The 24,297-nt window shown below is 45.0% G+C and overlaps 1 protein-coding gene across 2 annotated transcripts in view; it reads left to right on the top strand.

Moving 5' to 3' along the window:
• Nucleotides 1-24,297, top strand: part of Nrap (nebulin-related anchoring protein) — a 65,346-nt gene that overhangs the window by 27,493 nt on the left and 13,556 nt on the right. For both annotated transcript variants that reach the window (XM_005387785.2, XM_005387782.2), the window contains 16 exons: nucleotides 735-842; nucleotides 1,088-1,189; nucleotides 2,316-2,513; nucleotides 3,077-3,181; nucleotides 6,014-6,112; nucleotides 7,654-7,758; nucleotides 8,846-8,953; nucleotides 10,419-10,730; nucleotides 11,842-11,946; nucleotides 14,861-14,959; nucleotides 16,497-16,601; nucleotides 17,319-17,426; nucleotides 17,963-18,076; nucleotides 20,276-20,473; nucleotides 22,111-22,215; nucleotides 22,951-23,049. In XM_005387785.2, the coding sequence (XP_005387842.1) occupies nucleotides 735-842; nucleotides 1,088-1,189; nucleotides 2,316-2,513; nucleotides 3,077-3,181; nucleotides 6,014-6,112; nucleotides 7,654-7,758; nucleotides 8,846-8,953; nucleotides 10,419-10,730; nucleotides 11,842-11,946; nucleotides 14,861-14,959; nucleotides 16,497-16,601; nucleotides 17,319-17,426; nucleotides 17,963-18,076; nucleotides 20,276-20,473; nucleotides 22,111-22,215; nucleotides 22,951-23,049 (2,070 nt within the window). The remainder of the gene's footprint in view (nucleotides 1-734; nucleotides 843-1,087; nucleotides 1,190-2,315; nucleotides 2,514-3,076; nucleotides 3,182-6,013; nucleotides 6,113-7,653; nucleotides 7,759-8,845; nucleotides 8,954-10,418; nucleotides 10,731-11,841; nucleotides 11,947-14,860; nucleotides 14,960-16,496; nucleotides 16,602-17,318; nucleotides 17,427-17,962; nucleotides 18,077-20,275; nucleotides 20,474-22,110; nucleotides 22,216-22,950; nucleotides 23,050-24,297) is intronic.

Raw genomic sequence — 24,297 nt, 5'->3', positions numbered from 1 at the left:
ACTAGTAGTCTGTGATTCGGCTTCTCATACTGGATGGGATTTATAGGGCAGGAGAAGTATAAAAAAAGTTCTAATGTTTTTTGAAAGCCAGTTCTGCACTGGGATAGGTGGTATGAGATGAGGTGTTAGGGAGTTATAACCCCCAGGAGGTATTGTAGAGACACAGTTGGTGACAAGGACTTTGGTATCTGCTAGGTCTGGGTTCAGATGTTTTAACAACCACTGTCTGATCCTAAGTGAACTCTCTAATTTCTCCAAGTTTACAGGCCTGATGTGAACATTTGCAGTTACTGAGTTGAAAGCATTAGGAAAGGGCTAGCAAACAGTAAGGTACTGACAATATCAATACCTCACCTTATCAGTTTAGATTTTGTTTTCATAGACTGTATCCAATTACTCTCACAGCAACCCTGAGCACAATAAGATGATATTCCTTTTGTAAATGGTAAACTAAGACCCAAAGAGGTACTTAATTACCCAAAGTCACATGATTAGGAAATAACAGAGCCAGGAGGAGCACATGGGTCCTGTCTGTGTGCTGACCCATTACCATGGTCCCATGTGGCCCTACGGCCAAGGGCCAATGAATTATGTTCATAATTATCACTACCAGTTTGAAGGGACCGAGTAAGACTCTGGGATGTACAGAGTCGATGAAATCAACTTTACTTTAAGAGAAAAATCCTCTTCAGCTCTTGGCAGGAATATTGCTCACCTGGGTTTGTGTTTTTCAGGTTAAATACAAAGAAGGCTGGGAGAAGACAAAGGGGAAAGGATTTGAGATGAAGCTGGATGCCATGTCTCTGTTGGCAGCCAAAGCCTCCGGGGAGCTTGCTAGCAATGTAGGTTTTCTCTCATTAACTCAGAAATGCATAAAGAATGGCTCCAATAAAATGTCAGTTGTCCTGCTGAAAAAAATAATGACTGTTAACACAGTAAACATCACAATACATTGATCTTTTTCCGGATTCACTGAAGACTGGGAGGTGGTTTTTCAGAATTGTTCTACTTGGACTTGTTAAACCAAAGCCCCTTAGATGGAAAAGTTGCTCCCTCACTCACAGTAGACTTTCTTCTTTCTCTCAAGATTAAATACAAAGAAGAATATGAAAAAACAAAAGGCAAAGCCATAGGAACTACTGACTCGAAACTTCTGCACTCCCTGCAGGTGGCCAAAATGAGCAGTGAGGTAAACACTTTTTCTACCCTCCATCCCCAGCCTCTTACTTACAGTTGTGTGACATTCAAAGTTTTCTCTGGGCCTACTGTACCTGGAACTACTACCTTTTTATTGACTTCTACCTGCAACTCTTCTTTCTTGGCTTGTGTTAGATGTTACTGGATTTTTTTATTTTGCCAAAGAATACTATTCTTTTAAAGCAGATGGGGAGTATGCCTGCAAGGTGGCAGCACCTTCTGATCAAGGTTCAGATGTTTGTTTGTTTTTTGGTACCGTGAATCGAACTCACGACCTTGTGCTTGCCAGGCAGGTGCTGTGCCACTGAGCTAAATCCCAGCCCCTCATGGTTCAGATGTATTTGGCCACATTTATTTATGCCATATTTATTTATTTATAGATGTTCACAGGCAATTACTATGGACAAAGTTCTCTATGAGATACTGGGGCTACAAGACTGAATAACTCTTAATAAATTAAAGAGCTTAGCTTCCCTGAGAGACTGTCCCAATCCATTTCCTGTTACCATAACAGAAGGCCTGAGGCTGGTAATTTATAAAGAAAAAAGTTTATCTTGATACATAGTTCTGTAAGCTAGAGAGTCTAAGATTGGTCAGCTGTACCTGATGAGGGCTGTGTTGCACTGTAATGTGTGAGAAAAAGTAGAAGAGCAAGAGACAAACACAAGAGGTGGCCTTGTTTTATGATAACCCATTCTCAGAATAACTAGTCCAGTCCTATTGGGGAAAATGAGCCCTAAGAGAAAAGATATAACTTCTGGAGGTCGACCAGAAGGTTAAGTTTGAATGCAGGCTTGCCTGGCTCTGTGTCCCCAACTTTGTTATTGGGCCTTTTAAATCCTCTACAGAAACCATAGATAAGGTATCTCTTCCTGGAGCATCCAGAGAAAAAGAGTTCAGATTGGTGAGAGACAGACCTCCCAGAGATGAGGCACATGAAATCATAGCTCCCCAGCATCCCTGCCTTATAGGACCTGGGTCAGACCTTTTTATCACAGGTGGTGACTTTGCCCAGAATACTTTTCTCCCCCCAAAAGCCTATGTATCTTTCCTGCATTTTCATATCACTCCAGCCAGAGCAAGGTCTGACTAATGAGCCTTGTTTGGGTCCATGCAAGGTTGAATACAAGAAAGGCTTTGAAGACAGTAAGACCCACTTCCACCTGCCAATGGACATGGTAAACATCAGGCATGCTAAGAAGGCCCAAGCTCTTGCCAGCGACCTGGACTATAGGAAGAAACTGCATGAATATACTGTGCTGCCTGAAGATTTGAGAACTCAGTGGGCCAAGAAAGCCTACGGGCTCCAGAGCGAGGTAAGCCTCACCCAGCTCTGGCTCTTCCTAAGTGTCCTATAATTAGAAGACACAGTCTCAGTGTGATTTTTAACCCTGCATGAGTCTATTATATAACTCAGAGGACTAAGCAGAGCTGCTGGAAATGTACCAGCCCCAGGGCAGAGAGGTGGGGAGGTACAGTCCTGGCAATGGAGACTTGAGGAAGGAGGATTGGGGCTCAGAGTCATGGTGAGAGTGAAGATGTGTTAGTAATGGTCATGAGCAAAGGAGAAACAAATGTAAAGGGTAAGTAAACCTTGTAAATTTCAGTAGGTTGGCAAAGAAAGTCCTTTGTCAAAAAATAGGAGAAATGCTTTTCTTGGTAAGGCTTTGGTATGTTGGCACTAAGGCTGATCATGGTATTCTTATTACCAGGTGGGCCCACTGCCTTTACCTCACAGGTAGAGATCTGCTTGGCTATAGAGGATGAAAGAGTAGTTCTAGGAAGACAAATGAATGATTGAGGTTTTCCTAACTCTCTGTTCACTTTGTCTACATGCATCCATGTGTCTGACGAACTCTTGGTGGCTTTTCTCTTGCAGCTACAGTACAAGGCTGACCTGGCATGGATGAAAGGAGTCGGGTGGCTGACAGAGGGGAGTCTCAATTTGGAACAGGCCAAGAAGGCTGGACAGCTGGTCAGTGAGGTAACCTGAGTTTAAGCCTCTGGCCTCCAGGACATCTCAGCACTCAAGTCACAGACAGTGACCTTTTCCTCTGCACCCCACACCCTGTCTTGTATTTTGGATGTGATTTGTTTTTCTCCGGTACAGGGAACCGAACTCACGAACTTGCGCTTGCCAGGCAGGCGCTTTTGCCGCTGAGCTAAATCCCCAGCCCCGGATGTGATTTGAAGAGTAGTAGTTACTTCATCATTTTGTACCTATAACACATTCTGAAAATAACTGCAGAGGTATTTTTAAGAAGTCTACCAATTTACTTTAAGGAGCATGTGAATCCAAAGAATAACTGGGTCTAAAAAGATTATATAGGTTGAGCATCCTTTGTCTGAAAAATCTAAAATCTAAAATACCCCAAAATCCCAAACTATCTGAGCACCAAAATGGTGCCACAAGTAGAAAATTCCACACCACAGGATTTTATTTCATGCACAAAATTATTAAAAATACTGAATAAAAGCTACCTTAAGGCTATATGTATAAGGCAGATCTGAAACAAATGAATTTTGTATTTGAACTTGCATCTCATCCTCATTATATCTCATTTTGTATATGGAAATATTACAAAATCTGGAAAGAATCTGAAATCCAAAGCGCTTTTAGGCTCAAGCATTTTGGATAAGGGATATTCAACCTGTAGTGTTTTCTTGTGTTAGGGACAGTTGTTCCTTTTAAAGCAGAGTGCAGTATTTGGAGGTGACTGTTCTTCTTATGCTGTGCATTAAACTCACTGCAGACTTTGGACAAATCACAACTTTCCTGACCCTTTTCCCCTCACACAAAAATGAGAAGGTGGAACATGATCCTCCCCAAGGTCTCTGTGGCCCAAGCTTGCTCAGCTCTGCACTATGGAAGGCTGGCTCTGGCAGCAGACAGAAGAAGACTTCTGAAGGATGTTCCATTTAGAAGTGTGGCTATTTCAGGAACTTTGTTTGGGATCTTCAGAAGGGTTTCTTATTTCAGGGCCAGGAAAGCTGAGGTGGCATGCTCTTGAAAATGATAATAGTAGTAATAAAGTAGCCTCCATCTAAGGACTGGCAATGATTAATCACTGGTGTGGTTGATGGACCATTTTGAGTGTGTTAAAACACATTTCAATTTATAGGTCATAATGGTCCTATATTAATAGGTATAGGATTATCCTATTAATAGTCCCATTTTACATATGAGGAAAGTGACACTTATGTCATACTTCAAGTAAGTGGTAGAACTGGGATCTATTCCAAGCGTGCGTGGCCAAGTGTCCACTAGGAAATACCGTATCCCCAAAACATGTTTTGTAATTTATTTTTGTCTTTCCACTGTACTCAACCTCTCAGACAAAGACACGTTTAGAATTAGGATACAGTACCTAAATAAGGGCAGTAGAGAGAAGAGAAAAATTTTTTGGGATTCCTATTACCTATCTTCTTTGAGACTTGCTGAAATCCAGGCAGAGCCAGAAGAGCCCCATGTGCCTTGAATAGACAGGGGGGCGCTGGTCTGGAAGGGGCAAGGGAGGTGCCCTTCAGCTTCAGGAATGCCAGTTTCTACCTCATTGTGTGTGTTGCCTGCTAATTTTTAAGCTCTTCGAGGGCCAGGAGGAGTTTATCTCCTTTACCTTTTTTATATGACAAAATGGATTCGTGCCTGCTCCACAAGTATTTATAATTTGACCAATGCAGAATTTAGGATGACTGGGAATTTCCAACAATGGAAGAGCAATGTGACTTCTTTCCTCAGCAACGGGGCAGAGGAGTTTTCCTATTCAATACAATGGAGCTAGGAAGGAAATTAGAAGTCATTTTAAGGCATTCTATTTCAACCTTTTTTTTTCTAAAGGGAGTAAATTAGAAGTTTCCGATGTTCCAGTCGCTGTTTGGGGCTTGGTTGGTGTTTCTAACACTCTTGTTGATGGTGCTGGGAGTTTTGGTGCCACCAGGCTTTAAGCTCACCTCTGATCCCCCACCCCATGATGCTGTGGCTTCAACAGGCGGTCCTCAGCAGCCGCCTGCCCATCCACTCTGGCAACTGCAACGGGAAAGCTAGAGGAACTAATCCTCAGGAAAGACAAGAAGTCCCTGTAGGGGGACAGAATTAGCACATTGGCATATTTGCCAACTAATTTGTGTTTCTGAGTCAGGAGCACAATGAGATCAAGACTCCAGTGATCTGGAAAATGAGAAACTATGAGGGTGAATCCTATCTGACCTCTGGCCTTGTGTTTGTGGCTTTTGGTTTTCCTTCCTCAGAGCAGATGCTTCCTAGATAACGTTTTGGTACAACCATAGACCAGGCAATGGTGAAGAACTAAGCACATAGAGCAAGGCCTTGGCTTGCATAGAAGTACGGCATTGAAGTCTCCGTCCACCCCAGAGTGAAACAGCTTCTATTGTCTCCACTGTATGGTTGACAAAAGAGAAGCTCAGGACCTTGAGCCTAAGTGATATGTTCAATGCCATGAAGCTGGAGTAGAGGTTTGAGCCTCAGTCTCTGGTTGTAAAGTCCAAGTTTTCTCCACCTAACTCTCCTGTGTTGGATCTAGGTTTATAAAATGAAAATACCATATTGTACACAGTGAAATATGGGATTTGCTGAGAAGAAAAATTGAAGTTCCCGCTCAGTAATAGCGATGCAAACAAGCTCACAGAGCAGGCTGACTTGGGGCTGAGTGGTTCTGTTGAAGCTGCAGGAACAACTAGAACATTCTCCCCATGGAAATGCGTGGGCCACAGAAAGTGTGCATGTGCGTGTTCATATTTGTACGGTGGTAGGAGGTAGCTCAATCCTAATGATATGTGGGCTTTTTCTTTGGGACAGAAAAGCTACCGGCAGAGAGCAGATGAGCAGAAGTTCACCAGCGTAGCTGACAGCTCCCAAATGGAACATGCCAAAAAGAGCCAGGAGCTTCAGAGCGAGGTGAGTCCTGGGCTGCCCTCTTTCCACCAAGCTGCTGTGTCATGAGCCTGGGAACCTCCAAGGACAACAGCAGGTGCTGCCTAGGCGTGATCCAGTAACCAAAGCGCCTTCCCCTTAAATAGTCTGGACCCAGCTTTCTGCAGGCTTCCTGGTTGTTTCTGGAAACTGGACACCAGGCTTTCCTGCCTTACCCACCCACTTCTCCCTCAGTTATTAGAGGTAGACTCAGGGCTGACCTTATTCTTTTTCTGCTTTCAGCATTTCTTAATTCCTTCTTTCTTCTTTTGCTTTCTTCTCATCAAAGACTCTAATTTTGGAGCCAGTAGATAATTATCTTGGAGAAAGATGACATTTCCTTGGGAGATGTGCACAGGTCATGTTTATCTGAACTCAAAAATGGGAGGCAGAGCAATGAGATGCGACGTGCATTATTTACAGAGTAGTTAGTGCTCAACACACACACACACACACACACACACATACACACACACACCCCACACGCAGGTGTCCTTGTTCCTGTAAGCTTGCTGGCCCTCCATAGCTTTCCATCCTAAAGGTCCAGAGAGACCTTCTCAAAAGGATGCTTTCAACATAACTCAGAGTCAACAGGAACCTGCAATTTGGAAACCTGATTCAGAGACTGAAAAAGAGAAAGAACAAGTGTGCTGAGCTTTCTGTGGGGCAGGAGTTCCTTGCTGTCTTTTCGGTCACTGTTCTCTCTCTGGTGTCAGTACCTCCAGTGCACTGAGGTTGACTATGGAGGTGCAGGAGGCAAAGTGTGCTGCTCATCTCTCCCATTTGGGAGAGACGGCGGGTATTTTTTTACCCCATGACCACAGATACTGTAGATGGCAATAGCTTAGGGGAACTCAACAGCATCTCAAGGAAACGATGTGAAAACAGATAACTTGGAGGGGTCTTCAGGTTGGCTCCTGACCTTAATTAAACTTTGTTTGTTGCATTCTGTCACCTAGTATGTGTGTATATGGATGGATGTGTGATATATATATATATATATATATATATGATCAATATATGTATACAACTATTTTTAATTATAGTTATTTATGTGGTATAAGGTTATAATTTGATCCATGTACACAATGTGTAATGATCAAATCAGGGTAATTAGCCTTTCCATCTCTTCAAATACTATTGTTTCTATGTGTTGGAAATCTTCAAGCTCTTTTCCTCTAGTTACTTTGAAATGCTTAGTAAGTTGTTTCAGACTATAGCGGCCCTATTGCGCTACACCGCATTAGAATGCCTTCTCCTCAGCTGTATTTTGACTTCTGCTACCTACCCTCTTCCATTTCACCTCCTCCCCACCAGTCAGCCTCTCGTGACCTCTATTCTACTTTCTCCTTCTATGTGATCCACTTTCCTGGATTCTACAAAAGAGTAAGATCACATAGAATTTGCCCCCTTGTGTCTGCCTTGTTTTGCTTCATGTGCCCAGGTTCACCCCTGTTGCTACAGTTACAATGGCTCTCCCGTTCCGGGCCTTCCGCTGCTCCTCACCTGGTTCCCTCTCCCAACAGGTGGCCTACAAGGCAGAGCACAAGCATTCTCTCCACCAGTACGGCATCAGCAAAGATGAGCCTCTCTTCCTGCAGGCCCAAGCCAATGCTGCTCAGCTCAGTGAGGTACCGTAAGGGGGAGCGGGCGGCTGTGGGCTCTGTTCCCTTGAGTCTGTCGCCACTTGTTTCCAAACCCATTGGTGGTGTCACCTGAGGTTACCTGCATGCGGTCATTCTAAAGCCAGCTCAGCCCGCAGATCTGGCTCCTTATCAGGGCATTGAGGCGGGGGACAATGTTCCCAGCAATGAGCTGGTGGAGGACTGAGCCCCTGAATAGGTGATGGAATTGGAGCGGGTAGTTATTCCAGGGCTCAGATGTGAGTGATGGCAGAAGGAGTAAGAACTCACACACGGCTCCGAACTGCCTGGGTTTCATCCTTGGTGCTGCCTCTTACCAGGTGTGGCAAATTCTTGACTCTCAGTTTTCCTGGTAGTAAACGAGGCTAACCCTAGCCCTTCCTTGCTGGGCTGTCAGGGTCCTGCATCAGGTGGATGTGCAGAAGCGCCAAAGGGGTGTGTCCTGTGGTAGCTATCCAGTGTGAAAGCACCCACCGTCCCATCTTCCCCTTCCTTTGCAGGGAGGGGCTGTGGTTGGTTTCTCCCACTTAGCAGTCAGGTCTTTGGGATACAGATCTGGGAACAGATAGGGAGATGAACTGGAGGGAGAAACAGAGGCTGAACTGATTCACACATAGAAAGAGGGAAGGGGGTTTCCAGAAGAGAGATCTTGAAACCTTGAGGTAGGAGCAGGAGAGGGAGCGGGTGGGACAAGGAAAGGCCCAGCCGGGCTGGAGGCGGAGCGGTGGGAGCAGGAACACAGTGCAGCTAGAGCTGTGCTGCTGGGGCCGGGGACAGACACGAACAGACGGCACAGGTGCTGGCCGAGCAGCGCTGGTCTGCCTTTAGCCTGTCTTTGAGGCTCCTGTGAAGACTCCTGGTGTTTTCCAAGGATTCCAGAATTTAATTTCTGATTCTTCTCAGTGAATCCTTATGTATTAAGAGGCCTTTAAGCCAGTGGTATTTAGGCAGCATGGAGCTGGTGTTCTGTTCCTGGAGAGGAATGTAATCACGGTTTTCCTCTTGGAAAGGTCACTAGAGCGTGTAGAGAAACCCTCTGACACGAGGTGATCTTTTCCCTCCTCAATCCTCCTAGAAACTGTACAAGAGCAGCTGGGAAAACCAGAAGGCGAAGGGTTTTGAGCTGCGTCTTGACTCCTTGACCTTCTTGGCAGCCAAAGCCAAGAGGGACCTGGCCAGCGAGGTGAGTCAGTCCCCAACTTGTTAGGGAGTCTACAGAAACCACTTGTTTTATGACTGGGGAAACCTCTAAGCATCTGGGCGGATGCTTTGTCTCCCCAAACCTCAGGGTTTCTATCTGCAAAATGGGGATAATAAAAATTACCCCTCATCAAGATAATCATGCCAGGGCCTAGCGAGTTACTTGCCACCCGCTGATTTTCATTAAGTGGTAACTGTTACTAGTAGCAAGTTTAAAAACCCAAGGTCCTCACTTTATTGATAAACTAATGTCCAGAGAGATAGCCTGACTTTCTAAACATGTGAAGGCCTGTTCAATGTTAGAAGCACGGCTCTGGTGTCAGACCTGGGATAAAATCCTGGCTCTGTCACCTCGTAGCATTTTGTTTAACATTTCAGTGCCTCACTTAGCTTGCTAGTAAACTGCTAATAGCAAAATGGTTATAGGGAGATAAATTAGGAAGGAGGTAAATTGACACACAGGACGTGTTTTGCCCTCCAGTGCAATCTGTCAGAGTCTGACGGGAGATGAGGAGTTTGGGCCATAATATAAGTCAGACTGCTTCCTACGTGGAGAAAGTCTTGCTGCAAAAGACAAAAAGCAAAAAACAATGAAATCATAAGAATGGCATTAGCTGAACCAGGGGCTTAGTGATATGGTGGAGCTTTATTCCAACATCAGCTCCTTGTGGTGTCATTCGCTGGTGACACTTTACAACCCATTCTGTGAAGGCACTTTGGGTGGCCCAGGTGTGCCCCTGTCTGGCTCATAACCAGTGCAGTGGCAGATACTGACACTGTTGCTGGCAGAGAAGAGAGAAGAGCCCAAGTCTCCCAAAGACCATGATAAGGATAATGTTGAAAATAATGCCACATGGTGGCTGGCGGTATGTCATAGTTTTCACAGCTTTTCCATATTCATTCTTTCTTCTGGCTCGTACTGCTCTTGGCCCAGTGTTCCATTTTTTTGTTTTGTTTTGTCCTCTCCAAGGCATCATGCTCCTCTACTCCCCATACTCCATCATACTCTATGAGCTCCTCTCTTAGCAATTATATTTTGGCTATACTGTGTTCTTTCATGATTGGTTTTTATTTGTAATGTTCTCACTATTATATGAAAAGACATTAAGATGGCTTTCATGCAAAACAATAGGCCACTTAAAAGGAAATTGAGAGTGATCTCAAATAGAAAATAGATGGGATCTCACTAGAAAATTAGTGGAAGGTTGTTACTCAAGCCTGGCATTCAGTTGGTGCAGTCAAGGTGAAAAGAGAATTAATGGGCAATCATTTTATTTTGCTGATTGATGAAAGGAAATATATCAGTGGCCTAAACTAATTCTTATAGGCCGAGCAGTGCTGGTCTTCCTGCATCAGACGGCTTCATGGTAACTCTCCAGCCTGGAGTTTGAAGCTTAGCAGCTCTTTCAGGAGATTCTTGTCACTGATGTTCTGTTCCTGTTATGCAGGTGAAATACAAGGAAGATTATGAGAAATCCAGAGGAAAACTCATTGGGGCAAAGAATGTTCAGGGGGATTCGCAAATGAGCCACTCGCTGCAAATGTCCAAGCTGCAGAGCGAACTAGAATACAAGAAGAGCTTCGAGGACACCAAGTCCCAGTGCCACGTCCCCCTGGACATGATCCACCTTGTGCATGCTCAAAAGGCTCAGCACTTAGCCACAGACATAGGCTACAGGACGGTGTCCCATCAGTTTACAGCTTTGCCCACTGACATGAAGGTGGAGTGGGCCAAGAAGGCATACAGCTTACAGAGTGATGTAAGCTACGCATGTGTGTGCGCTCGTGTGAGCACATGTGTGTGGATGTGTGTGCTAGAGCTGCTGCAAGCTCTCTCCAAGCGCTTTGAGACAGCAGTTTATATTAATAGATTCCTATTTCTGAACCACTAATGGCAACACTGGCTTCTGAGTGGTCTCACTTTTATTCAAACTGTGCCCATTTTAAATTCTGTACTAACACACAGAATATCATACAGCTATTTTTTCCTTCTTGGAGTTTTATCTACTGTATATTTTCTAGATTTTATTGGGGGGTGGCTACATTTGTGACATTTGTGAGAGAGCATTGCTGATAACTCCCCATGTTTTGGAATGAGCCACTTGCTCGTTCTCAAAACCCTCTTCCTCCTGACTCCCCACCCCTGGTTTATGTTTCCTTCCTGTCCTCAGTGGGCTCCTGTACAAGACTGTAGGTGAATGGAAAAGACAGGTCACGTGCAGCCCGACAGTGAAACACAAGTGTCCACATCCGTGTGTGTGTGTGTGTGTGTGTGTGTGTGTGTGTGTACCGGCATCCCTTCCTGGCAGAACTGTTTCATGATAGACCAGTGATATGCTAGTTTTAGAGAAGTGTCCATTTAAATAGCTTTCCATTAAAACTACTCATTCAATGTTAAGTAAAGAAATGAGAAATCTCCTCCTCCCACTGTGGGAAGCCTCTGCTGTCTTGTGAGATTCCTTCTGCTGGCTCCCGCCTGAGTACTGTTATGAATCCTCATTTTCTTCTCCCCTGCGTGTAATTTTAAACAAGAAAACAGGTAACTCAGACAATGAGGATGGGTGTCTTTCCAAGGCAGACAGGGGTTTCATAATGAGGGCCAGGGTTGACCCAGCCCCTCCTGCCCTCTCCGCAGCAGAGCAGGGTAGGGTCTAGAACCACCAGCCACAGGGAGGGCTCCAATTAAAGGGGAAATTAATTTACATTTTGGAGCAATACCTGTGACTGTGCAGAAATGGATAAGACAAAAGTGGCATCTAATTTGACTCAGCTGGCATCATGGGTACATTGGGAGCTGTTAATAGCCCTTTAAATGTCTGTGCGCCAACAATGGCCGGCCTTTTTTTTCTTTCTTTCTTTCTCCTTTGTCAGAACCAATACAGGGCAGACGTGAAGTGGATGAAAGGCACGGGCTGGGTCGCCACCGGGTCATTAAATGTGGAGCAGGTGAAGAAGGCAGGAGAACTCATTAGTGAGGTGAGGTTTCCTGACAGCGTGTAACAGGCCTGGCTGCATTAGGCGTGCGGCGTTTCTGTATAAAATTAAAATAATTTCCACTCAAAAGGCAAAGAAAAAGGCAAAGCCACATGAAAGGCCTCAAAACCCAGACTAGGGCTGGTAATTAGAGGGAAACCACATACCAAACACACACCAGTAGGGGCCCATAGAGCCCTGGCAAAAACAAAGTGGGTGACAAATGATATTATGAATACTAACGACAATCAAATGGAGCTCAATTGCTACCCACCAACTTACCTTTTAATGAAGGAACACAAGAGAGATGATGAAAAGCGATATGTGTTGCACCCAGAAAGCCCTTCTGTGGCTTCAGGCACATTTTCCTCCTTTCTTTCTGCCACAATGTAAATGGTTTCTGGACATTCACGTGGTGTCCAGTACAGTGACATGGTTGGTTCTTCTTTGTGGGTGGGTGTCTCACTTCTACTGTATTTAAAACTCATTCTGGTCACACTGGATGGACCCTAAGGCATTACTGTGTATAAAAAGAGCCATTTCCTCCCATTTTAGGACAGTTTCATTGAGCAGCAATCTGGAGGTTTTCAGCCTTAGCAGTACGGACAGCGTGCCAGTTCTTTGTTGTCGGGGGGCTGTTTTGTGTCTTGGAGAATGTTCAGCATTATTCCTGGCCTCTAGATGCCAGTAGCTCTTTCTGCCCAATTGTATCAACTGAAAAGTTCCCAGACATTGGCAAATGTCCTCTGGCGGCAGAACTGCCACTGGAGTAGGCACCCAGGGAGGTGTCCTTAGTTATGTTCACACTGAGGCCGAACATAGTCCAACTGCTCAAATCTGCCCCCTTCGTGTCTGTCTGGGGTAGCCCTTGCTCAGAAGGCAAGTGAACATTGAACTACTGCAGTGTAGCCTGGTTTTTCTGGACTTCTCTGGATAGGGAGGAGGCCATAATGGCCATGGCCTGTGAAAACCTTAGCTCTGGCCCTTGTTTTGAGGAGATTTTCTCACTGAATTCATAGTCAAAACAGAAAGACTCCTCTGTTGGCTTTTCAAATGCATCTATTCAGCATTGATATTTTCCACTGAGTAAACGTTTCATCTATCTGACACATCCCAGATTTGATTTGGAAAATGGCTTCACTCTGGTAGGTCAGTTTTAGGCATTTTAGTCAGTACGTGGGGCTCAGAGGACCCTTGGACCTCAGTGGAGACAGCATGGCCCTAAATTTTTTGCCTAATTGAAGAAAGGCCCTCTAAGAGGATGACCAAGAAATACTTAGAGGAATTATCACTTGGGTTTGAGGATTCATGCTCCCAAAGTCTTGGTATTGGATCTATTCATAAAAGGAAATGAAGAATAGAAGCTGTATGCATAATTGAGACTTGAACGTAATTTCTGTAGGTGTCTAAGTCTGGCAGCAAAGAGATCTTTTGGAAACTGTTTACCCCATAGTAGTTCTAATTTGTCACCTTAGTTTTCAAACTATCTCAAAAAATTTTCCTATCTTTTTTGATATCCTTGCATCAGACCAGTCCTCAAACTTCAGTAGGACAAGGTATCTTTCAGCAACCTTTCCCAGTGGTCTCATTGTAGGGTGGCATACTTCCAGGTTAGTGTCAAACTGGGCTTTTTTTAACCTTCAGAGAGGGCCATAAATGCACAAATATGTGCATACAGGAATCAGCAAACTTTTTTTTTTTGTCTTTTTGAGACAGGGTCTCGGTATGTAGTTTGGGCTGGGCTTGAGCTCACTTTGTAGCCCAGGCTGATCTCGAACTTGCAATGATCCTCCTGCCTCAGCCTCTTGAGTGTTGGGATTACAGGCATGCACCACCATTCCCAGCCCAAACTTTTCCTCTAAAGGATCGTATAGTAAATATTTTCAGCCTTGCAAATTATATGGTCACAATTGCAACCAGCTGCAAAATGGCCACAGGCAATACATAAATAAATGAACAGGGCTGTGTTCCAATAAAATTTTATTTACAAAAAACATGTAGCAGGCCAGATTTAGCTATGTCAAAGAGCTCCTAGCACAGTATACAAAAATCTAAATAGTTAAGTGAATAAAAGTTCATAAAATACATAATTTGGGAAAACATGAACTCCATGGTTGTATAAAAAAAAAATCCCAGATCCCTGGAATTGTACTTTGACTAGAAAGGTATTAGTTTAAACATGATTTTCAGAGCACTTCAAAATTGAGTACTTATGTCTTTGCCAGCACTTAAATTTTTTGTAATTTTTTTGTTTCAGTGTTTTTCCAACTGTATAATGATTACTCTCAATTATAGGACTCTTTTTTATTATTGTTGTATTTTAAAAAATTAGATAAATTAACATATGTTAAATTAACATAGATAAATTTAACATAGTTAAACATAGTTAACATAGTTAAATCATAGTTAACATATGTTAACTGAACCCAGCTCTAAAGTGATTGGCTAGTCTGCACTCTCTGACTGTTAAATGCAGGGCTTTTGACTGTGATAATGTCCGCCAAGTCCTTTTGTGGAAGAAAAAAGAAAGCTTCAATGGATAAATGTACCTATGAAAGCTCTTTCTTGCTTGGAAAAGCCAAACTAAGATATGTAAACAACTGCAACATGGTATTTGAAGCCTATAAAAAGAATCCTTTCCAAAGTGTGTATCCTACAGTATTTTACTGGTATAACCTAATTTTGAGATGTCATCTTTCCACCAGGTAGAAATACTTTAATGTTAATTGACATGAGGTTATTCTTAAATTGAAACAAATATTAACCTGAAGGCACCTAGGATATAAAGATAGAGGAAGCAGAATAATAATTATGTTCACAAATTCACTCTAATCTCAAGCAACCTATGATTTTCTCTTTCAAATGGCATGAAAGAGCAGCACAAAATTCACAGCTTTGATCTTTTCCTGCTCAACAGAAGAAGTACCGTCAGCATCCAGATGCTTTGAAGTTTACCAGTATTAAAGACACTCCGGAGATGGTCCAGGCCAGAATTAGTTATACCCAAGCAGTGGACGTAAGTGATAATGTATATACATTATGACTCTAAGAGTGGGCCCGTCTTTCAACGAGCGATTGAAGCGGAGGGGATCTCTGGCTTGCTCCTTCTGTTGTCCTGAGGATGAAGGAGCGCCTTGTCTTTTGCGAGCTCCCCTTAGCAGGGGTGCTTCCTCATTAGGATGTAAATGGGGCGTTCCTGTACTTCAGGATGCCAAGTGGGGCTCCACACCCCACTGCCCCATGATGCTCCTCTTCCTTTCCATTTGCATGTCTTGCCAATTTGTCTGTGGTGAACCCTTTCCCCCTCTCCTTTTGTTTGAAAGTGTTGTCTTTACAACTGGAACGTTAGCTGAAATTCTTACTAATTAGAATACCAAAGCTATGCTTCAGACTCTTTGGTCCTCAAGGACAGGAATTGTTTTCTGATTTTCTCAGGCTTTCAAAATAAGCTTAGGATCTGATTTATAGACATTAACACGACTCCCAAGCCATTCCCCATATTCCCTTTGTAATAGGAAAAGATTTGGCCCTTTGCTACCCCAACATGAGTTTTGCTAGACTACATGGAATGAGGAAGTCCTACAAAAATTCACGTTATTACATGGATTCTACTGATGCTACTGAGAGAAGTCCAGGGATCTTTGTGTAAGGCAGGCCTGGCTTTTAAATATCTTAAAACTATTCAATTTGTCACAAGCAACATTTACACACCTTGAGGTCAGGAGCTTGAAAATTCCCTGCCTTATTCCATAGATACTTGGAACTACCTGAGTGCCTGTGAGACTAAAAGGTGGGATGATTCACAAGCTTAGGAGTTTAGGAATTTATAATGTCTTATAAGTTAAAATCAAACTGAATTCTAAGAAATGCAGATGGCCAAACAAGAATTTCTTGGAAGAGAAACAATCCCTGCTTTGTCCTTCCCCTAACCAACTCTAGGGGGCACTGCTGTGATACGTAGAAACTTGGACAAGGCTGATAAGATTTGAGATGGAAAAGCCTTGTTTAGAAACCTTCTCTGGTGGCTGATGCCAACTTCATGTGTCACTGAAAACTACGTGGGTATCAGAAGCCCAAATCAGAGTCAGGGGTAAAGAAGAGAACGTCAGACCTATGCAGGGGATATTTATTAGGCCAAGAGTGTGTGAGATGGGGAAGAGGTGGGCGTGGTGAAGCCCTGCCTACAGAAGAGCCTTCTCAGGACATCGCATCCAGACAGCCTCTTACAGCTTAGAGTTAATAATTTAATTACACCTCAATAACTTGACTTCATTTTCTCACTTGACACACACCTCAGCCGGGTACTAAGAGTGGAGTGTTCGTGGAGGGGAAAGTTTCAGCCTGTCATGTTCTGAGCTAGAAAGTAGAACTGGGGAGAGAATGACATGTGTGTCACCGTGCTGGCTGTGAGATCTGGGTGGAGACAGGATGCCGGCAGTCATGTCTCTAGGAGTACAAGGCAGCTGCAGCTCCTTGGTCTCCTGGGGTGTAACTTGGCTGTTGGCTACAGCGGGGAGGCTCTGAGTTCAATCAAAATCCCTCTCTACCCACAGAGATTGTACAAGGAGCAAGGAGAAAACATAAAGCACCATTATACACAGACTGCTGACCTGCCTGAAGTCCTGCTGGCCAAGCTGAATGCCATGAACATCAGTGAGGTGAGGCTGACCGGAAGGATACCGGCTGCCATGGCCGGAAGTCAGGATGCTTTCATGCACTGTGCCTTATGCTCAGATGAGCATGTGCCGGTCCAGTGCTCTGTGGTCACCATCTTGAAATGTATGATTGTTTTGAACAAGGGAACCTACATTTTCATTTGCATTGGTCCCTGCAAATGATATAGCTGGTCTTGCAGAAGAGTCAAGTTTGTTGGAGAGAATGAGCAGGGTAAAAGTGTCTGCCTCAGTACAAAGGGCCTTTGGAGGAGCTGACATTTGGGATCTCAGTAAAGTGCAGTATATCCAGCAGCTGAGCAGAGGAGAGACCTGGGGGTTTAACTCCTCCCTCCAATAATCTGTCAGCGCCCCTTGCCACTATTTCTGTTCTTTGATAATTTGGCTTTTCTTTATCTTCAGTAAAGAGCTATGCAAATATAGCCTTATGCCTCCTCCTTTGAATGAACTTGCTGCTCAGAAAAATATGAGTCTCTCTGAATCCAAGCCCTCCCTTCTGTGGCTTTACCTACCAAGGGTGGGTGTAAGGCCAGAGCCACCTCTGTTAATGTGTTCTAAGCCACAGTGATCTCTAATCCCAACTGCAGGGTTGAGGTTGGGGAGAGAATTCCACAACAAACCAGACTCCCATTTTAGTAACCAGGAGTTTATGAAGCCACTAGGTCACAGGAAGGTGTTCACTTGTGCACTGTTGCCCACCAGACCCGTTATAAGGAGTCCTGGAGCAAACTTCGAGATGGTGGATATAAGCTGAGGTTGGACGCCATTCCCTTCCAGGCAGCAAAGGCTTCCGGCGATATCATAAGTGATGTGAGCATCTGGTGCTGTGACAATGTTCAATCCTAACCGGTTTTCACTCCTTTTGCCTCTAACCCCTGCCTTCTTTTGCCTGTGGATAATATCCTCTCCTCTCCGAACTGACTGTGCTGGGGCAATCAGATAATGGCCGCTGAGAAAGAACGCATCTCGCAACAAAAACTTCCCTAGCCTGGCGTACAAAGCCAAATGCTGGACTGTAAACATGGACCCTGGGCAGATGAAACGCACCTTCCACCAAGAGTTTCCATAAAGCGAGTCTGTGTGAAGAGACTGTTAACAATGCCCGCACCTTCCTCCAGCCTGGGCCGCCCAAGTGCTAATGCGTCCTGCCATTTCATAGCTGAGCCCTTTAGTCATTGGGAGTCTTGCATATGAAAGAATAGACCTTTTGACGACTCCCTCGCGTTTTCTTTTAACTCACCCAGTTACTGTCAAAAGAACAAAACATTTTTGCCCAATACCCACCTCTTCCATTCCATGTCCCTTGTCCCCGAGCTGTTACTCTCTCCCGCTCTCTTTCCCTTTAGTACAAATACAAAGAGGCATTTGAGAAAATGAAAGGACAGATGCTTGGCTCCCGGAGCTTGGAAGATGATCTCAGCCTTGCACATTCAGTGCGTGCGACCTCGCTGCAGAGTGATGTAAGTGGGAGAAAATGCGATGGGAGCCGTAAGGCCGCACCTAGCGGCGCTCAAGGCATGGCCACCTGGTGTTCGGCTTTACGTCTTCCTCCATAAATGAGATTGCATGAGTTGACTCCTTAGTTCCCTTCTGAGCTGGGAATTTTTCATTTTTTTTTTCCATTTTGTTTTTGGCACTAGGAATTGCACCTAAGGCTTTCACACTAAGCTATATCCCCACCCCAATTTTTATTTTTTATTTTGAGATAGGGTCTGTCCAGGTTACTGTGTTGCTCAGGTTGGTCTCTTGCCTCAGCTTCCTAGAGTGCTGGGATTACAGGCATGTGCACTACAGCTGGCTGCATTCTTTGGTTTAGATCTTTGCCTACACAATGGGCAGCGGTGGGCTGTATCTGACCTGCAAAACTATGTTGGTTGGTCTGTGCAGTGAGTTAAAACCAAACATTTAATAAGGAAAAATTTTGCATCAAAGTTCTCAACTTCTGACCAGAAACCGGACTGGAATCTTGAAAGCCACTGTTGATTAAAATCATTCACTCATAGTCTGTATAGAAGAGGGCAGTGTTCTCTTGATCATGTAGACACTCCTCCCCAACTTCTTGCTTTGCTTATTTGTGCTTCCTGCACAACTACAGGCATCCGAGTTGTCACCACCCTCTGACTTTCCACTCTGACCCTGTCTGCTGGCACATGTGTATATACCTTGTCTCCTTGTACATATGTGAGGTGGCTGCTGTCAGTGATGAAATCTACATCCAACATGTCACAGAGGACTCAATACTCTCATGTACAATGTTTTTTTTTAATTTTAAAGGAAAAACATATCAAAATAACATCTTACCACAGCCATATATATGCACCCATGTTCATCGCAGCATACTTTGTCATAGCTAAATCTTGGAAACAACCCAAATGCCCATCATTGGAGGAATAGATAAAAAAAATGTGGAATTTTTATACAATGGAGTATTACTCAGCTATAAAGAAAGATAAACTAGAGGTTTTTATAGATAAATGGATACAGCTAGAGACCATACTCATAAGTGAAATAAATCAGACTCACATGTGTAAACTTCATATTGTCTCCCTAGTGTGAGAACCTGAAAGAGTAAATAAAGCCCAAAAAGTACAATAGATATGGCAGTGTTGTATTTAACCATCAAACTGTCTCTAGGAACTCCACTTTCTCATTTATCCTGCCTTCTTAAAAAGGCGATTGAACTCTGAGTGGCTCAGTTCCTTGCCTAAGGCCAGGATGTAGAGACGGCTCCATCTCTTATTCTCTTTCCATAGCTTCACATGTTCTCTGCCATTTTGTCCTCCGCTTTGTTTTTCCCTTTTCTAACATTCTTTTCTCTTTCCGTCCTGGGTTGCTGACCTGTAAATATGAGGTTGGATGCGAACCGTTCTTAGCCTTGTGCTAGGTAGCGGTGAGGGCAGGATGGGTGGAGGTGGGAGTGAGAGGTTAGGGCCAAGTGGAGGGAGCTTCAGGACGGCATGGAAGGGGATGGATCAGGAGAGGAAGAGGAGAAGCTTATGCATCTGAATCCCAAGGAAACTCTGAGTGGGTTTCACAGACCTTTACATGGCTTTTCCCAGGAGGGTACAAAGTGGTGATATGGAGTGCATGAGCTCCCCGCTGCGTCTCTCAGCATACATGTTGAGTTTGGGGAACACCATTCATTCAGAACTGGTTCTCCAAGCATTCAGCTCTCTGCTCTTGGCTCCCAGCCTGACTAGGAATTTGTCTAGTATTTTGAGGGAGTGCTTCTCAAACTAACAAGACAGGAGAATCTTTGGTGTCTAACCCTGAACTTAAGTGGACAGAGAGGAAGATACGAGAGAGGGGTACAGGGTTGCCATGTGTCTTCTTGCTTCTGAAAAATGGGAAGATCCAAAGCACCGAGCAGGAGAGTCCTTGGCATTATCCATAACTTGGATGTCTATGTTTTCCCCTCCTTGAAGACCTGTGGGTCTTCTTCACCCAAATCAACGACCTTCTGGGGTGCTGAATGTCAGTGCCTGGGGTTGAGCCCTGCTTGAGGCCAGACCCTGAAAGACAGGAGTGTGGTTTCTGCTGGGAACACCTCCCACCCGCCCCAGCTGACCTGGGATGGTTGTACGCAGATGTTCTCCCCGATGGTCCCATCGCAAATAGTGGCTTTGAACTGGCTGCTGTTGATCTGCCTGCCCCTCTAGGTGAATTACAAGAAAGGCTTTGAACACTCAAAGACACTCTTCCATCTCCCGCTGGACATGGTAACCCTGGTGCATGCCAAGAAGGCTCAGACCCTGGCCAGCGACCAGGACTACAGACATCCGCTCCCCCAGTACACAGCCCTGGAGGAAGACCTGAGGCTGTGCTGTGCCAAGAAGGCTCACAAGTTGCAGAGCGAGGTAAAAGGGGCTGTCCTCTCCCTCAGGACCCTTCTCCTTGCACATCTGACCATGCAGGAAGCGGTGATCTGCAAGGCTCTGTGGGCTGGTGAAGGCTCCGAGGTCAGGAATCCTAAGCACACATTTTCTTTTAAAACACAACCTGCCTGCTCCGAAGCACAATCCTGCTCATCTCGTAAAAGCAACCACCACATACTGAACATTTTTGTTGAATTGAAAGTGTTATATTGTCACACATCATCTCATTTAATCCTCATAGGGGCTTTGTGTCCAAAGTCTTTTCCCCTCTTGTACAGAAAATTGCAGAGGTGCAAAGGAAGTAAACTGCTTGCCCTGGATCACAGAGCTTTATCTAAGAAATGGGGGTGCTGGGTTTGAACTGAAGATTCCCTCCAGGTTCATGATTTTTCAGGTTCAGAATTTACCAGTGGCTTTTCCTGAGCACCAGGGTGGATGGAGGGTTCCTCTGGGTGCCTCCTGCATTCCTGTCCCTTCTTCTGGGGAGACCTAGGCTGTATTGGAAGGGATTGCTCAGAACCTGTCCCTCCTCACCCGCTTCAGGGAGAGGAGAGTGTCAGGGAAGGCTGGGAACTCAGGGCCCTGGAGGTCCTCTTTGGGTCCTTTCATGGCATCTTTCTGCTCCCCTGACATGTGTGCCTTACCCTGTACAACAGGCAGGCCCCGGGAGGGCCTGGAAGTGTAGAGTTTGCTCACCCCACCAAGGAGCAGCACGTTCTTCCAACAGGCAGCGGTGTCCTGCTTGGTACACACCTGGCCCCCAGCTTGCTAGGTTTGCACTCAGTGAAACTGCAGGGAATGAACCTGTGTAGGGGAGCAGCACACTGCACTAAGCCTCTTTCCTGAGGTGGCAGTGCCTATGAGCCGGGCGGTGCTCACTGGTATCTGTTGTCTCTTGGAGTTATCTGCCTGTGTACAGCACTTAGTGAGTGACTCCAACTGTCAGGAACCTGAGAGCAGCTGTAGGAAGGAGGGAGCTGTCAGGCTCATTTCAGGGCCTTTTGTCCCTTAAGCAGAGCCCTGCTTGCTCTACCTCGCACTGTGATGGCAATTGGAAGGCTGCACGCCCAGGGGGCGTCTCGCTGGCTGAAGGGAGTGAATTTGGGAACTCTTTAAACTGTCATCCCCAATCACTCAGGTACACACACTCGCCCTACCCATCCAGATTCAGATAGGTCTTTGCCAGATTGTTTTGGATTCGTTTATCGGTTGTGTCTTCACCTATGATTAATTGATGCCTCCTGCTGCTGCTGGTTTTGTTTTAGAAGACCTGTTAAACCATTTGCACGTTTGCCCCAAGAAGACTGAATTCCTAACCACAATCCACTCCGGGGTTTATTTTTTGATAGCGCACATTAAAATAAAATCCGCCTTGCGTCCCTATAACAGCTACTCTGAGGCAAGTGACAGCAAAATTATTTTCTTCTGACCTATACCCCCCATGAGCATTTACTAAGGAGCGTCTGCATGATTGCTGAGTAGAATAAACCTGAGTGAGGGGCTTGGCCTTGAGTTCCAATTATGATGTTTTTGGATGTTACCACAGGAGACCTGTGGCTTCTTTTGCTACCTTGCTCCAAGAGCTTGGTTTTTCTGATGCTCTGTGTTGTTGCTTGTAGAATTTGTACCGCTCAGACCTGAACTTTATGCGAGGCGTTGCCTGTGTGATCCCAGGCACACTAGAGATTGAAGGGAGGAAGAAAGCATCCAAGCTCATCAGCGAGGTAAAAGGGCACTCTGGAGGGGCACAGGGCAGTGGGGGTGGTATAGTCAGTCTGTTTTCTACTGCTGATGCCTGTTGCAGGTTAAGCTGTTAGCGACAGGAACTCACTACCTACCCTCTTGCCTGCCTTCTTTTCATACTGGATTCTTCATTTCTACTGGTGCCACTTAACACAGCTTTGTGGATATCAAGTCTGCTCCTCTGTTAACGTGGCTTATAAAATGTACTTTCCTTGTCTACCTTTCAAGAGTGGCTCTGTGGCACAGTGCAAAGCAAACAGGCTTTGGAGATAGAAATTGAAATTCCAGACCAACACTCATTTGCTGTGTGACCTCAGGCCTGTAACCTGCCTTCTCTGAGCCTCAGCTTCTTAATTAGTCCAATGGGGATACTCATCCCTCCTTCATTGAGCTTTTGTAAGGATTAACACTCATCTAAGCACTGTGCTTCTATAGCAACTGTATATGAAATGATTGCTAGATCCTTCACCTCCGTGGCAAAGGCCTAGCGCTCACTGTCCTACCAGTGAGCGTCTCATGGCATCCTTCCTCCTCCCCTTCTCCCTGCTTCTCCAGCCCAATGGGTGCAGAAGTCACAGGGCAGGTGACTAACTACATTCTGGAGCCCTAGTCTGGCAGCTTATACAAAATGAGGCTCTAGTGAGTCCTCCGAGCTGGTTCTCCTCGGGGTTTACACCTTACAGAGCCATCTTCCTTTTCTCTGTGTGTGAATTCAGAGTAAATACCGTCAGCATCCTGGTGCACTGAAGTACACAGCCGTGACGGACACCCCCAATCTCCTTCATGCAAAGTTCAGCAACCAGATTACCAATGAGGTAAACATCTCCTGGTGGCTTTTTAGAAACTGAGATTGTTAAAAATATGTGCAAATGTTTATGGGCTGGAAAGAGGGGGTCGTTTATAGCCAGAACATGGCTGCGTGGAAGCTTGGAAAGACAAGAGCAGTGTTACACAGAGCCCATATATTTTCCAGGGTGCAAGAAGGCCAGTCTCACTCCCCTAGTGCAGGCATGGACCAGCTGCATTGGCTTCTCCTGGGAGCTCCTGGCTGTGCCCAATCTCAAGCCCTACCCCAGAGCTGCAGAATACAAAGAGTCATTTAACAAGAACCTCAGAAGATTCCTTTGCACCCTGACGTCTGAGAAGTTATAGTCCATCATTCATTTATTCTGTGTAGGCAAATATTGGCTGACCAATTTTACCTTGTTGTTCTGATGGTCATTAGAAGGAGGACTGATTTGTAGTTACCAAAGGACATTTTCCAGTGCGGTGTTTGTCAGGTTGCCGGTTGATCCTCCACGTCTTCTTCTCACACTTTACCAGCAGGGGGGAGATGTAGGAGAAAGACTCTCATTCCAGAAAGTCATCTTTCCTGCCCCATTGCTTTTACTTCTTGTAGATGCTGAGCTACAGGCTTGAAATAAGTGAGCTGAGCCCTGATATAAATGGTGAATCATCTTTAGTTTTTAAGATTCTCCTGACTCTAACTTTTAGAAGTCAAGTGAGACTTGGCTATATATATTATACTGTTAACTCCTATATTCATCCTAGGTCAGCTGCAGAAAAAGAAGTCCAAAGAGGTGGAAATTCAGGATCTTAAACATTGATGTTAGCAGCTTTCAAAACTTATTTAATCTTTCTGGACTCCTTTGTGTACCACGTGCTATGGGGCAATGATGACATTCAGGATGGATGGCCTCTGGCTTCAGAGAATTAAGAAACCCAGACCCAGTTCTAACCATGGGCAGTGGAGAAGGAGAGCCAGGGCAGCCCTGGCAGGAATCCACTCATGCAAAGGATTCTGGGGCACTAGGAGAGAATGCAGATTACAGGACTGGGCACTTCCCTTCCAGAAGGCAGGGACTCTCCTACATTTTCCAGGTCTAGCATTGTCTTGTCCTGTGTCCTCAAGGACAAGGTCAGTGGTAAGGACCTCAGTGAGTAGTATTCTTAAACGTATTTGTCATGACTGGCTTATTATTTTGCAAAGCAAATTGCAAAGGCTTTTTTCCCCACTCCATTTCAGCTGCAGAGTGGGTCTTTATAGGAAGAGACCTCTTCCC

This window comes from Chinchilla lanigera, unplaced genomic scaffold, assembly GCF_000276665.1.
Source record: "Chinchilla lanigera isolate Chin_1 unplaced genomic scaffold, ChiLan1.0 scaffold00030, whole genome shotgun sequence".
NCBI lineage: Eukaryota > Metazoa > Chordata > Mammalia > Rodentia > Chinchillidae > Chinchilla > Chinchilla lanigera.
This window is presented reverse-complemented; position numbering and strand designations above follow the sequence as displayed.